Source organism: Rhodamnia argentea, chromosome 8 (genome assembly GCF_020921035.1).
Source record: "Rhodamnia argentea isolate NSW1041297 chromosome 8, ASM2092103v1, whole genome shotgun sequence".
Taxonomy (NCBI): domain Eukaryota; kingdom Viridiplantae; phylum Streptophyta; class Magnoliopsida; order Myrtales; family Myrtaceae; genus Rhodamnia; species Rhodamnia argentea.
Genome location: NC_063157.1, coordinates 28,882,069 through 28,898,043, shown reverse-complemented (window position 1 = coordinate 28,898,043; position 15,975 = coordinate 28,882,069). Strand labels below are relative to the sequence as shown.

General features: G+C 38.8%; 2 protein-coding genes across 5 annotated transcripts; one reads left to right on the top strand and one right to left on the bottom strand.

Moving 5' to 3' along the window:
* Positions 1 to 3,223: 3,223 nt before the first annotated feature.
* LOC115728937 (U11/U12 small nuclear ribonucleoprotein 59 kDa protein) lies at positions 3,224 to 8,253 on the bottom strand. 4 transcript variants are annotated; one of them, XR_004013892.2, is made up of 9 exons: positions 7,941 to 8,253; positions 7,502 to 7,844; positions 7,307 to 7,390; positions 6,805 to 6,870; positions 5,982 to 6,054; positions 5,070 to 5,501; positions 4,808 to 4,857; positions 4,026 to 4,158; positions 3,224 to 3,556 (listed from the first exon to the last, which is right to left on the bottom strand). XR_004013892.2 is itself a non-coding variant. In XM_048283931.1 (9 exons), exons 1-9 carry the CDS (start codon positions 8,090 to 8,092, stop codon positions 3,496 to 3,498), a joined length of 1,284 nt encoding a protein of 427 aa, XP_048139888.1. In that variant the 5' UTR covers positions 8,093 to 8,253; the 3' UTR covers positions 3,224 to 3,495. The 4 variants fall into 4 exon arrangements, 2 of the variants coding, with proteins under 2 accessions (XP_048139888.1, XP_048139889.1); XR_004013893.2 differs by having other exon boundaries at positions 4,808 to 4,848; positions 5,113 to 5,501; positions 7,941 to 8,252; XM_048283931.1 differs by having other exon boundaries at positions 4,084 to 4,158; positions 4,808 to 4,848; positions 5,113 to 5,501.
* Positions 8,254 to 13,142: 4,889 nt separating this feature from the next.
* On the top strand, positions 13,143 to 14,756 carry LOC115755301 (hevamine-A-like). Its single transcript, XM_030694627.2, has one exon. It carries the CDS (start codon positions 13,767 to 13,769, stop codon positions 14,658 to 14,660), a length of 894 nt encoding a protein of 297 aa, XP_030550487.1. The 5' UTR covers positions 13,143 to 13,766; the 3' UTR covers positions 14,661 to 14,756.
* Positions 14,757 to 15,975: the final 1,219 nt, after the last annotated feature.

Here is a 15,975-nt window from a genome sequence, read left to right as displayed (position 1 = left end):
AGACTATATAATGAAATTACATATTCAAACTATCGTGCCCGTGAGCCTCGCTCGATTAGGTTAGCTGTGCAATTAGTGTCCTCACTCGAGGTGCGGCTGAGGGTGAGGCCACCTCGCCAAGATTTGGGCAAGGGCTGACCTTGCCAAGGTTTTGGCGAGGGCCTCGACCCTCACCGGAGCTTGCTAGCCACAATGGTAACATAAAAAGAAAAGAAGGAAGACAAAAAAAAAAAAAAGACAAAAGAGAAGAAAAAAAAAAAGTTAATAAAAAAATCCGAACAAATTAAGTTATTACTATTGAAAAAGTGTCCATGTCAGCGTTGGTCACGCCACGTCAACGCCAACAACGCCACATTAGCGATTTTCTGCCATAATTGATCAAATAAACTGAATTGGCAGAAATGCAAAAGGCTTAGGACTCAATTGGCGAAAAAGAAAAGGTTTATGACTGAATTAGTACAATTGCAATAGATTTAAGACTTTTTTGATAATTTTTCTCAAAAACATTGCTATCAACTAGTCTCACTAGGGAGAGATTAATCATAAGTAATGTTAACCGAGTCTCCTAAAAATCCTTCATTTCAAACTATCTACTAAGAGAGTGATTAAGCTCAATACGCCATTATGGTTATTGCCAACTAGACTAAACGCTCCGTGGGGAGAAGCATTAGATTACATTCACACGCTGTGTGCCAAACAATGAGCATCATCAGGTGGACTGGATCAGGATGCAAAGCCTAAAAGCTAAATGTGGAGCTAAACTTGGTGAATACATTGCCCCTTTTGCTGGCACAGCCCAATTTGTCCCAATCTAACAACCTGTCTTTTTGAGGTAGGTCGTCCGACATGCGTTGACGTCAGCGAAATTCATGGTATTTCCCAACTTAAGGTCATTTCTGCAACATTCGAGTCATAAACTTTCCCAGCGCATCAAAAACATATTTGTCAGGTCTAAAAAAAAATAAAGAGATCATGAGTTCAAATTTTTCTTAGAACAAACCATGAAAAGACGAATTAGAAATGAGCCGAATAAAGCGACGAATGAGCAGGCCGTTTTTTAACCAAAATTCAGAACTCAACCTCGACTTCGAGAGATAGAATGAATAGACTCCAAAAGAGTTAAGCAATTTAATTAATCTTCATATCTAATATATCTGTAAGCAAGATCTCATTATTTCATGAGTAATCTAATCAAACAATTAGGGGGACAAAACCTAGTCAAAAGAACTAAGAAAAGATGGCATCAAGCACCGACTTTGATAAAAGATGGGAAGGCATCCAAAGGCAGTTTCAAACTTCTGTGGACTGCCCAATTTTTGCTTCGTACAACGATGTTGACAATTGCTTGGGTTTGGGCTGTGCTCGGGTTAATAAACTCAATTGGAGAAGTCTCTAGACTTCTGTTCATGCAAGCGAGACAGGGAAAATTATTTAAAAAGTCCTAAATCTATTATATTTTTGCCAACTTATTCATAAACCTTTTAATTTTTTGTCAATTCAATTTTAAATTTTTTTTGGTGCCAACTTAGTCATAAAATTTTTGTATCTATGTCAATTCAATCCATCGAGCAAATTTTGGCCAACCGGCACCGACGTGACTATTTTTAATAAAGTTTTAATATTATTTTTAATTTTTATTTTATTTTCCTTTTTAGTTTTGGGTCATCTTGTTCCTCTAGCCATGGAATTGTCGACAAGTGGAGGACATAAGCCGGCAAGCCATTGCCGCCGCTGGGCGAGGCCGAGTGATAGTAGCTGGAGGCATGCCACCCAACCATGGTGTTGTGTACGGCTAGGTGTCGCTATCACTAGGCGAGACCAAGCTCACCGAGCGATGGCGACACAATGCCATGGTTAGGCTAGCTCGCCCGGATCTAGCGACGCCATGGCTTGGCAAGGCCGAGCTCCCTCTGCGTATCATCTCCTTCACTCACCTTCATCTCAATCCTACTCTCTCCTCTCCGAATTTCAAACTTGTTCTTCACTCCCAGAATCCGAATTCGGAACCGCAATCTGTAACTCCACATCTCGCGAGCTCCTCCTCCGTTGCTACTTTGGATATCTCGAGCTTTTCCTTCGATAGTTTCAGCTATATTTTCTGTTTTTTTGGGCTTTGCCGCCATCAATTTTGCCCATCTCATGTTCAATTCTCCCCAAAAATTCGTCTGTTCAGATGCTACTTCATAGAACGTGGCTTCCACTTCTTCAATGTCTAGAGGAACAAGATGAACCATAAAAAAGAAAAAATTGAAAAAATAATTAAAAATAAAAAAATTTGAAAATCATTAAAATAATATTACAAATTGCCCTATCAACGTCGATCAGCATCCACAGAAACAATTTCCGATCAAAATTGACCAAAAGGACTAAATTAGCACTTATGCAAAAGTTTTAAGACTGAATTGGCACAAAAAAAAGTTTAAAACTAAATTAGCACAAATGCAAAAAATTTAGAGCTAAATTGGCAAAATGAGAAAGTTTAAGACTGAATTGGTAAAAGTGCAATAGATTTAGGACTTTTTTGACAATTTATCCCAAGCGAGACTCGCCTAAGTTGAGAATAAACATGACCAAAAACAGAAGTCTCCGAGGACGGAGCATTATCAGTTTCGCCATCTACAACATGGCATGGAAAAAAATGAGATAGTCATCACAAATGGTCGGGAAAGTTACTTGAAGAACTACACCAGTCACTGCATATCGGAAGACTCAGTCATGATGAAGAGGAGAAGAATACATAATTAAAAGTAAAAACCGCTGCAACGAATTCATCAAGTTTTCCCTTCTCAGATCCTCATGCGCCTCATCACCCGATCCAAATCTCAGGTGCTAATGTCTCTAGGATCAACTTGGGTAAAAAGTTTTCCCAGTTCTGCCCCTAGGTCCAGCTTCTCCGAAGTTTGTATCTTTCCTCTTACTCATACACGCCCTCCCTCCCTATGCTTTCGCTGCCATGACAAAAGAGCCGGACCAGACAAGTGGTGACATGTAGCTGATTTAAGAATGCAAGCTCTGCTCTAACTGACTTTCACACTGAAGAACCCTAGCTAGTAGTTTTGGCCTCTTTAAAAAGTACACTTGATACAATTCCAGTCAAATAGGGGGAAAAGCATGGCGACTAAATTGTTGTGACACTGAAAACGGTTTTGGCAACTTGTCCTGGCATTCCCTTTGTCTGACATTCCACGACTGCCATTGTGCATCGCAATCCGATGTGTTTTTGGCTGCCGCAAGAATCTTCTAAGAGATGGAGCATGGACAGTAGACGAGTTGCAAAATCGACCCAGAATTGTTTGTCTGAAGCTTGATAGCTTAATGGAGCAACTTGTTTGGGATTCAACATTCAGCTTGCGCATTGTCTGTTTTGATACAGACCATCACTATGCTGAAAAAGGTGTTGTTGGACATGTCCAAGCAGCAGCTGCAATTTCCCGCAGGCAAACCTTACCATAAGACCTTCTTCCCCACTGGAGAACAAATTTAGATACCAATACTTCAGGCAGCGTGATATATGCTAGCAGCAAATTTGTCAGCCATATGCTCCAGTATCAGATTCCTGAAACAATTACACAAAAAGTAAAATTACATTACCAAAAGAGCAGGAAGCTCCACGTGAACAGCTAAGTTATAGATGGATGGTGGAAAAGAGAAACCTGAAATAGCAGTCAGCAAAAACAAAAGTACAATCTGTTTGGAACTCGCGGAACTGGTAATTTTGTTTTTTGTTTTTTTTTTTCCCCTTACCCAAAAAAAAAAACAAAAGTACCAGTTCCGCGAGTTCCAAACAGATTGTATTGCATTGCTGGTCAGTACTTCAGAAATGTTATTCATAGATGATAGGTAATCACAATGAATGGAATTTTTTGCAAAGGAATTGGCAATAACCACTCAATATAGTCAACTAATTAACGTAAGGGAAACTTAAGATTGCAATCATGGGAACCTCAACAGGATGCTATGCCTACGAATCAAATAGATAAATTAAATTAGAAAGAAAAATTGCCAATGGTAATATCAGATCTTACTCTTGTCTGAGAGAGAAAAAAATGCCAACTGATTGAGCTACAAGCCAAAGTCCCTCACTTTGACTTCACCAAGTAGGAAGCCCACACTTCATCTGCAGGAGGTGGTGGTTGAACCCAGTGCCCAGGTATGCAGCTAGAGTAAAAACAATATTTCTGTGAGGAAATGACAGTATTTCCAAAACTACTAGCAATGCACTTAAGTTCTCTAGAGCTCAGTGATTCGGACGAGAGATCTATATATGATGCTTGAACTTTGAAGCTGATGGAGGAATAACGATTGAGGTAGAGCCTCTGGTGGAAATAAATGCATGCCACAGATGTACATTCCTATGGAAGCATCATGATGGAAGTAGCAAAGACAAGGTCCAAAATATAGAGATCACCAGGACACAGAAATAATTGACTAAACAAATGGGCAAACATCTCAATAATGTGAATATAGTATCATACCATCCAAAACAGAGGTTCTTGCCTTAGGCTCTCTATTCTCTTTCTATATACTAGTGGATTTAGTTTGCTGTTCTCACTTCCTTTTCTTTATAGGTAAATGGAGAGGGAAAGATAGAAATCAATCCCAAGACCTCTTGCATCTTCCTCAGGTGGCCCATCATTAGGCCAAACCTCCTGGATCTTGCTCTCATTTACCCTGATTATTGCTCTCATTTTAGTTGGTTGGTCACATGTACGTCGATATCAATATATCAAAAACGCACAAAGTAAATTAACAGGCAGGACACAGAACCTTGTAAACTAGAGTTAGTAGAAAGAATGTGTTTCCTCACCTTCCTCCCCTCCTTAGATATGCATCCCATGTTCTTCTGACCTGCATGATATATAAGAACCATCAACTTTCGCTCGCTGATAAAGCAGATAATCACTTAATTATGCTGTTATAGAAGGATGGCCTTAACAGATTATGATTGTGATGCATAGGGGATATTAAGGATACTCGGAACACCAACAGTGTATTTAGATCTGCAGTGATGTAAGGCCAACCAGACTCTCATTTTTAGGTCAGGAAACTCAGCCCCAACACTGATCTGTTATTTAGGAGTAAGGAATAAACCAAAACCACAGGCAATCTAACCTCTATAAGGGTCCCCATATCAGTGTTACTGCCATGATAGTAATGATAGAACTCCATTGGAAGATTTGCCAAGGCATCATAAGATCCAATATGAGCTTTCCCTTCTGTTGCTTCTTTCTTGAATCCCATATGACCACCCGTTAAAGAGCTAATGTTGCCTTCCCCATCAGTAATATCATCTTTGTTTTCAAGCTTTTGATGTGTGACATCATTTTGATCTTTCGGGTCAGGCTCAGCAGTATCAGCTGTTTTGCGAGATTCTTCAGCAGTCGCAATGGCATCTCTTGCAGCATCTGCATCAGCAGCAATCCGAGCCTGGCTCTCCTCTTCCTCAACAGCAACTCTCACTCTCTCAAGAAACTCATTATCCTCCTCTGGGAGAAAATGTCCTGGCAAAACAGACAGACCGACCATTCGTACTTCCAGGTGAGCTAGTACTAAGAACATTCGCCGTGAATGTAACAAACAGTTGCTCTTTTCAGCAAATGCACAACACAAAAATTGCAATCTTGAAGGATGCAAATTAAAGGAAATGTGTTTCTGGAACATAGTTAAAACACTCACACCATAGGTTCACCTATTCACAGGCAGCACATTAATTACAATAATGACATAAATGCCCAACACAGGTGGGAACATTCAAGAAGTCCACATAAAAGAAAGCTCAATCTGACTGACAAATGAAAAAGTAGATGCCTCCGTATTTGATAACTTTGTCCAATTCATTTCCACTAAGGACACTAAAAGCCAGTGGAACGTTGCAAATTACGAAAACATGACATGGAGTATTGTAAAAGTCATAAAGCTGGTAGAAACTGCAACAGGTATCATAGGCATCACATGGGTAAGCACTAAGCATGAAATTTTACCCTGCTTCTTTAGTTTTCTAACCCTCATTGACCGTAGCTCCTGCAATTTCTCCACAATCAAGACAAGCTCTAGCTGGAAAGCAAAGGAAGAACAAGTTCATTAAACAAGTGCAACAGGAGCCAAAGAAAACCCACAATAGGGGAGCAGCAATATAATACAGAGAATCAATCTCCAAGAACGTTTTTAGATGGAATTGCTGCATGATGCACGTGCTGCTAGTGCTGCTTAGAGCTTTTCTACTCTAGATGCCCATTTTAAACATAAAAATAGGTTCTCTGCTCTAAAGTATTTGTAATATTCAAGGAAATCAAGTCAATATAAGTAAAACCAATCAATGCTGTCAGGCAATTGGATAAAGAGGGCATTCACTGGGAAAGAGGCATATTTACTTCATCCCACAAAGCAACTAACAAGACCAGAGACGAAAAATTCAAACTGACAAGAATTCTGAATTCTTCATGCTAGTTATTAGCACCATTTTCAAGACTGGTTTGAATTACCGGTAGCAAACAATAGAATATGTAGAACAAGAATTGAGCATATTGGTGATCAGTGAGACCTTGCTCCTCCACAACATAAAGCAATAACTGTTGCCCATTGAGAGAATTAGTTTAAAGTCAATGATGAAAAGACAGAGCAAGACAATGCTAAGAGGTGTTACATATCCAAAACATCACCATGAAGAATCTAAAATAGCACATTCAATAAAAGCAAATGAAAGAGGACGGCCAAGCAAATTCAAGACATGACATGTGAACCTTTCCCCTGAAAATAAAGTACAAGGGTCCAAACAAGTGGAGACAACAGACTAGCAGCGCTCACCTCGGATTCTAACCTCCTCCTTTCCTCTTTTGCTTTAAGCTTTGCAATTTCCTTCATCTTTTCTATCTGAACATCAACAGATGACATTTGTTTCGTTTATAAACTTGGAACTACAACTCCAAAATGAGGACAGTAAAGTAACAATCATCACGGCCATATTAATCCGAGTTACATTCCAATTTAGAGGGTTAGTGAATCCAAGCAATTCCATAGAGACTTCACATCAATGTGTTAAAGAGCATGTATTTAACCTTCTTCAACTTAGGGCATACTCAAAATACTTCTTCAAATTCCTCCAATTGCCACGCTTTATATGTGTATCTACGACATTTAACCAATTGAAGCTTTTCCCCTATTGGGAACTGATATTTCTGCTTGGACACAAATGAAGTCACTCAGACTCCCCTTCAAAGATCCTAAGACAAGTGAGGAGAAGACTTGGGACACGATTGAAGCCGAGTAAACAAATGACAATCCACAACCAACATATGCGCCACAATACCTTGCGTCTTGCAATATCCTTGGCAATCTCCCTTGCTCTCCATTCATCAGCATCCTGATCAGCTTGGTCGAACCATTCGCGCTCCTAAATCATTGACAGAACAGCGGGTTTCAGACAAAGCGAGCATTCCAGTCCAACACTAAGCAATTTACCGAAACATAGCAAGAGCCAAACGGTCATTTAACAACAGCTTGCCTTCATTTGCTGCTCCGCCACGCGCCGTCTCTTCCTCTTCCTCCAGAGCTTATTTCGCCTCGACTTGGACAGCTTGCCCGACAATCTAAACACCGCGGATTTCTCCTCCCAAGGGCTCGCCTCATCCGTGACGACTTTGAACGGCACGAGCTGGGCTCTCAACTTCGAAATCAGAGAGTTCGCAGCTTCCAGCGAGCGCATTTCTTGCAAATCCAAACCAACGCCCCCATCCTCGACATGCTTCAAGAACACACGCACAGGACCAGTCCGAGTCCCATCTTTGACATCTTCACCGCACGCTTCGGATTCTTTAATCGTCCTCAACAACTGAAGCTCCCTCCGCCTGTCGATGTGCTTATTTTTGCTTAACACCAGTGCTAACAAAAATTTCAAATTGAAGCGAGATCAAAAGCGAGGATCAGGTGGCAACAAATCATACATTGCTTTCGCTTGCGCGAGCGTCTCCTGCAACTCTCCAACTCGATCCTGGACGTTTGCGCCGTTCCAGAACGCGCTCGACGGTGGCGGATGGGGCGGCAACATCGGGTACCAGTTCGGCGGCATGGCCGACGGCGGAGGCGCAAGGTTCATGATCGGCGAGAATCAGCGAAACCAATCAAACCTGTGACGGCGTTGAGCACGCAGCTTCGGTTTTACGGCGATCGGACGTTCATAAGAAATGAAAAGCTCTCTGGCTGTTAAAAAAAAAACCATAAATTGGGGATCGAAATGCAATTCCCTAAAAAATTGAGAAAAATTTCAAATAAATAGACGAAGTGCCGTGGTTTGGCCTAACCTTGTTTCAATTAACATCGATAAAGAAAAACGACACGAATGGTCTTTAAATATGTAATGTATGGTCTTTAAATATGTAATGTCATCCTTAAACTTTTAATTTGACTACTATGATCCTTGAACTTTAATACAATGTGTAATGTGATCTTTGAACTTTTAATTTGACTAATATGATCCTTGAACTTTAGTCCAATGCGTAATGTGATCCCCGACTTTTTAATCTGTTTAATGTAATCTATGAACTTTTGAAACATATTTAACTTAGTCCTTGAATCATAAGAAAAAATCCAATATCGTCCCCGAATTTGAATTAATGGAGGACTACATTAAATATCTTCATATAGTTCATGGATTAAGTTGATCATGTTCCAAATGTTCAGAGACCATATTGATCAAATTGAATATTCAAGGACCGTAATGGACATTAGGCTAAAGTTCAAGAATCATGTTCGTTAAATTAAAAGTTTATGGATTACATTGCATATTGGATCAAAGTTTATAGATCATTTGTGTCATTATCCCCATCCGAAAATGGTCAAATAACAATGTGAAGTGGCTATATCAATCTAAAAGAATGTTCGACCTCTCTCGGATGAAGGGCATTTTAGTCCTTTTACTTTTTTGAATTTGTTTTCCCTTTTCTTTGTTTTTTTTTTCTTTTTTTTTCCCTCTTTTCTTCGCCAAGGGCTAGCGAAGGTCGCCGGACTCAAGCGGGTGCCGCCCTCGCCGGTTATGGCTAGGGAGGGGAAGGGAAAAAGGAAAAAAAAATCACAAAAAATATGTGTAAATTTCATATTTTTTTTAACTAAACTACCCATTCTTCGACAACCGAAATGGTCACGTGTCTCGTTGGCCAACCAATTGCTTGTATTTTGAGACCATTTGATCACTTTAAGTCTTTATTTAAGATGATTTGGCTATTTTTAGGCTCTTATTAGAGAAAATGACGACATTTCACATCATTATTTGAAATTTTCTCAAAAAAATTAGGTGAAATAGCAGGCACATTTATTTCCCAAGAAATAAATGATTTAAATATTTTTTATAAAAATGAATGATTGAGAAAAAATTTTCGTCCTAGATTAATATCTATAGCAAAAATATTTTTTATTGATCGATTATTTCAAACGATACAAGCTATTCTTTTCAGAAAAATGATCTCCAAATAATTCATTTGTAACGAAACAAACGAAAACTAACTCTTCCCGCTTTTGATTGATTGATATCGCGATCTTAATTAGTTTAGCTAACTTGAATTTGCTTTAAGAAGTCGCTAGCCCGAGAGTCCGACGGTGCGTGTCGGTTATTTCGACCACACAATCTCTCAATCAATGAGCACTTTATACAAAACACGCGATGTTGATATATAGATCTACGGTTGAGATTGTAAAGTCCATGATATACCGTTAGGAAAACATTTTCCTTTGTTTTATGTTACTTCATTTTTATATGGAAACAATGTGGCCACATATGTCCCATGATCCTGAACCGATGTTACCTGGGATCGCAAATCCCAAGTCCCTTCTTCTGATTGTTGTAGTAGTAGTGGGAAATCGACGTATTGAAAGTTCTTCGATTTCACCCACAAAGCACTTTTGCTATCAAATTATACCCTCTTCCATTTGCCGAGCTCCTCTGGCAAATCATGATGTGCGCATGCAGTGACCTAAGTTCGCGAGAGTTACCATAGAAAAGGATCACGTAGGATGAAAAAATTGATTTGCAACTTGAAAAAAAAAAAAAACGTACTTTCTATCCGAAGAAAAGTAACTCAACTAGCAGATGCCTAATTTGCAATTTTTTTTGCAAATTTTAGGAATCAAATGAAATAAATCAAAATTTTAGGATTAAAATGCAAAATTGAGACAAGTTCTAAGATTTTTAGAACAAGCAGCATAAGAGGTGTTGACAGAATCATTTTTGTCTATGAACTATATTTAGATATGAATGCTATGTCGTCCTCCTACATAAACCTCGATGCCACGTATTCAAGGACGAAATAACCAGCCGTACAAATACACAGTAATCACTTCCAATTTCACATTTTGTTTGTCCTCTTAGTCTCTTCTCCTTTTTAATCGGCGGAAGAATACCTAGAGTGTCAATGTTTGTATACGACACTCACTTTAGTGTTAATAATTTTTTTTTATCACTTAAGTGCCAGTTTTTTTGAAAATGATTATTTTAGTGACAAGTCCGATGCGACTTGATGGAAATCATATGTGGCGCATACGTGGTATGTCGGGAATCCCAATCAGCAATAAAAAAGTCAAAACTTAATTAAAAAATTCCACCTAATAAGCTAAAAATTGAAAAAAAAATGAAAATAATTTTAAAAAATACCTAAAAAAATCATAACTTCAGCATTTGTAATTGCAAAATTGACTAAATAACAAAAAAAAAGTAACAAAAAATCAAGATGAGCTACAACGGCGAGGGCTGGTCCGCCGAGGGCTTCTGGCCCTCGCTAACCCTCACCCCGCCGGCCAATGGCAGGGGGTCACCGACTCCGACCAACCAACCCCCACCCGTCGCCAGCCATTGCCGGCGATGACGGCGAGGGCTCAAGCCCTCATCCAAATTTTTAAAATTTAATTCAATTTTTTAAAATATTTTAGCTTATTTTGTAAAATGATATTACACATGGTGTCCATTGTGGACTATTTTTTTTAAAAAATTGCTAATGCCATGTGGTCTGACTTTTTTTTAAAAAAAATTTCACATAATATTAAAAAATTAATTAAAAATGCCACGTGTATTGTTTGGCATTATTGGCACTTAAGTGATCATTTTTGGTTGGAATTGGCACTTAACTGATTGTTTTTCACTGATTTTGGCACTTAAGTGATAAAAAAAAAATTATTGGCACTAAAGTGAATGCCGTACACAAATATTGACACTCTATGTGTTTTTCTTCCCTTTTTAATCTAGGAAATTGTATTTTTTATTTGGAAATATTAATTAGCCGATTCAGCTAATCTTTTCAGAAAACACTTAATGTTAATAACACTCCCATTCAACCAATTTCATGTCCAACAGCGAGGGATTGCATTCAAGTAGCAAGCATACTCGTCCTGCTCGTTCAACACTAGGATTCGAGTTACCATGTCCTCTCGAGTCACCTCCAAAAATAGAGATTTATTTGTCTGTTGTAATTATTGGGTATGTACAAGACACGACGACTGTCATACGGTCAGGGAAGAACTGAATTCTCATGATGTTCGCTAATAGTATCACCCAAAATGTGGTGCATATGTGATTTAAAGAAACTTGACAAAGTACCACGGAATTAAAAGAGTAAAGTTTGATATAAGTGTGACCGAGTAGAATAGTGTGTCATCAAATTTGATATAAGTGTGATTGGGTAAAACAATGTGTTAATATAAGCAGAATCTACTTTTATCGAACAGTGCATTGCGCTTCTATTAGACAATAAATGAATATAGATAGAGAAAATAGAGAATGATGCATAGCTTTATAGTAGTTTAGCTTGGAGAAAGTAAACATCCACCCTCGCACACTAACAATGTAATGGCTAGATTCCACTGAAAATCTCCTTGAAATTTTAGTAGAATGTGCCGCTTATACTCAAGCACTTCTTCTCGAAATTGGTGCTGCTTATATCCAAATTGATACGTCTTACTAACTCACATCTAAGTACAAACTATTACACTACCAATATTTCTAGAAAGATTACAATTTGAATGTTCGGAGAAGACAGATGTTAAATGAAAAGCCCTCTCTAAATTTGAATATATGAACTCTTGATCTTTCTACTTCTTGGACGTCTTAATCTCCTTTTATACTGATCATCATCAAAACTTCTCATTGGCCAATCTTCAAGAGGATCAATCTCCGAATTGACTGTTGGACAATTGTTGAGAAGATTAATTAGTGGCCAAAGTTAGTCAGATTTGGTCGCACATACACTCAAATTTTTATTGCCAAAAGTAAAGTGGTTCGGTTATGGAAAGTATCTTGGCTTCGGGATGATTATTAATCAATCAAGACATCTATGCAATTCATGTACATAATCTTTAAGATTGATGGTCAATCAAAATCTTCTAAATAAGGAATCCATACCAAATCGCAAGCTGTAAAGGGATGAGATAGAATATCTCAAACTAATGATCTTGAAGTTCATGACAAGATTGTTGTTGTCGGTTGTTTGAGTACTCCGGTTATATTAACAATTCTGATTATCCAGTTATCCGATGGTATCATACTTTCACCAAGCTTCTACTTATATTAGTCTTTGGCAATATTCTTCTTATATCCAGCTTCTTCTCATTAGTCTTCCTCGGTATCTGAGTGATCTAAGACTGTATAACTGTTCATCTTGTCTGCTATCTCCAAGTATCCACAAACTTCCCATTCTTCATGACTTATTCACCTCCATAAAGGTTCGTTTAGGGTCAGAGTTTCACTTCATCCTCGGATACCTTTGATATAGGCAAAGTACGTCAACTTCATTTTAGCTTCTATCTTTTGCATCCTCTAAGCATATTGGCAATTGTGACTCTACCTTGTTGTTTACCTATTTATGGTACTTCCAAGCTTTACCGAACTATCCGTTCTAGGCTTGTTTATCTTCTACTTAGATACCTCCAGCTTGTAAACACCCGTATGCCCAATGCTTTGTTCACCTTTCATTGAAAACTCATGACCTTTAAACGTCTTGTTAGGACCCCATTTGCATAACAGCTTGTTCTACTCAACTAATAAATGCATTAATAGTCTTTGATTATTTTGTCATCATTGTCAAAACATAATAAGGGATTTTTCCAACATCCCAAAGAGTCCCGAACATCTATTGTAAAAAAAAAAAAAAGAGTCCCGGACATCCTATCAATATGAAAAATAAAATAAAATTCAGGTCCATAATCATAGAAAGTGATTATAGTTTTTCATTTATGACAAGATGAATCCCACCTTACGTACTTATCTAATGGATCTAGTCAGATGCAAATAGAATAAGAAGTCATATATATCTTGCCTCACCTGCGAAACAAGAATACAAATTGAAAACTACCCATAAGACATTCATTTCACTTGTAGCTTTGGCAATGTCTTTAGCAAGGTGAATGGAACGATCCAACAATGCCAAAACAACTTGTACATGCAGACAAACAGCAAGACATCAACGTAGGTGACAACAACCAAAGGAAGAGGAATGCTAAACTAGAAAGGAGATAGATGGCGAGTGCAAGAAGTTCATCGTCTTCCCTTTTTTTTCACCACTTACATAAACTAAAGCATCTACGTGAATCCACAACCATCGCAGTGAAATAGATTATGGGACTCAATTGCATGATAAGGTACGTAATCTAATGTGAGAGCACAAAACGTCGGTCGTTCTGGGATATAAAACCCTAATGTCCTCAATCCCTTGAACAAACAAACTGGAAACATCTCAAAGATTGTTTCAAGTGAAGAAACTTCACATTAAAGCATCTGGGCTTGGAGCAAGATGAAGGGGGAATCTGCAGTAGATTTCGCAATTCTCTGCTCATGCATTCTTATGTCAGTTGTTGGCGGTAATGCCGGAGGAATTGCGACATATTGGGGCCAGAATGGAAACGAAGGTACCTTGGAAGAGACTTGCGCCACCGGCAACTACGACTTTGTCAACATAGCTTTTCTCCCGACTTTCGGCGATGGTCATCCGCCCATGATCAATCTCGCCGGTCACTGTGACCCGACCGTCAATGGTTGCGTGGGTTTGAGCTCTGATATCGAGTCCTGCCAAGCCAGGGGCATAAAGGTGATGATTTCTCTCCGGGGAGACAAAGGGAGTCCCCCAATAGCCTCCAAGCAAGACGCTGAGGAAATCGCGGCTTACATCTGGAACAACTTCTTGGGAGGCCATTCGTCGCTTCGCCCTCTCGGCGACGCCGTCCTGGATGGCGTGGACTTCGATATCGAAGGAGGGTCCAATGCGCACTTCGACGATCTCACAACCTACTTATCCAAATACAGTGAAAACGGTAGCAGGGTCTGTCTGACCGCAGCTCCTCAGTGCCCTTACCCCGACGCTTGGCTCGGAGGTGCTCTCGAGACCGGTTTGTTCGACTATGTCTGGGTCCAGTTCTACAACAACCCTCCATGCCAATACAATTCCTCCGCCATCGGCAACCTTGAAGATGCTTGGAAGCAGTGGATCACCATTCCCGCAAAGCAAATCTTCTTGGGACTGCCGGCGTCCCCTGATGCAGCCGGCAGCGGCTTCATTTCGGTCAGCGATCTCCTGTCTGAAGTTCTTCCGGGCGTTCAACGATATCCTGAGTATGGAGGCGTAATGCTGTGGTCAAGATACTACGATGATCAATCTGGATATAGCCATGCCATTAGGAAATATGTTTGACTTTCAAGCATTCTGCCCATGGCCTGCAATAAACAAGTTTGTATGTTTTAATACACGTTAGTGTAGTTATTATAATCAAGCCCACGACTTTTTTTATCCATAGATTACATTTCCTTCTTTGGTAACTCCAAGATTACATATAATGTGAATGCGATAACATATGTTCGTACAAAAAGCCATAAAAGTATTGTATTAATACTAATTCAATTATATACCTTTCAATTGAACCAATTTAATTTTCGACCTTTTAATATTAGTACCAATTGAGTACATTCGACTAGTTTAATCTAAAAATTACATAAAACAGTAAAAAATATTAAAAAAATGTCCATATCGGCCATTCGTGCCGCATCGGATGACATGCATTTATATGAGCAGCTTTCAGCCCAAATTAATCGGATGAATTAAATTGATACCAACATAAAAATGTTTCGGACTAAATTGATCCAATTGAAAGTTTACAACTGAATCGGTACTAATACAATATGTTTAGGACCTTTTTGACATTTTTTCCTATAATATGTCTAAGGTAAAATTTAGTACCGATGACTCCTCTTGACAGAAGCACTCCAACGTTGGGTAAGACTTCACCCGAATGCCCGATGACACACCCGAAAATCGGGACATGGGACATAGTGCATATTGGGTTTTGGATCAGCTTCCTTCTTATTTTCACATTCATAGAGGAAACATCGATGGCCCCATCGAAAATTAGAAAAGTAATTTACGCATCTATCACACAATTGTTGTGATGCGTCGACCATTGGCGTAGCCCGTGTGTGACGTGCATTCCAACCGATCTGTCACTAAAATTAAGATGAGCGATTTCGGGGTTGGTATAGGTTTTATCCGGATCCCGAAATATGGTCGTCAAAAACGATTCTTCAATTTTTAGAAGCTAGAACATACTATGGAACTTGGAAGTTCCTACCATATCACAGGTGCTAGGGTCTACCTAGATTCTATATGAGTTATTAACTGAGTGATTGCATAATATCATTATACGTAACTTGATGTTATAATGCGCCGATCATAACTCATATTTAGATACACAAATAATATAAAATATCAACAAAATAAAAGCATTAGTCATGAATATTGTCGAAAATGGAAATTCAAATTGGTGTCTCTAGATTACATACTCATTATCGGATGTAATAAAATATGATGAGATCGTGCAAAGATATAAAAAAAAAAATTTTAAAAAAAAACTGCTCATCAGAATTAATTTTTTAATTTTTGAAATCTGAAAAATATTTCGTACATCCTAGAATCTAGAACCGGACCGAATTCCGCTGATTACCGATTATACTCC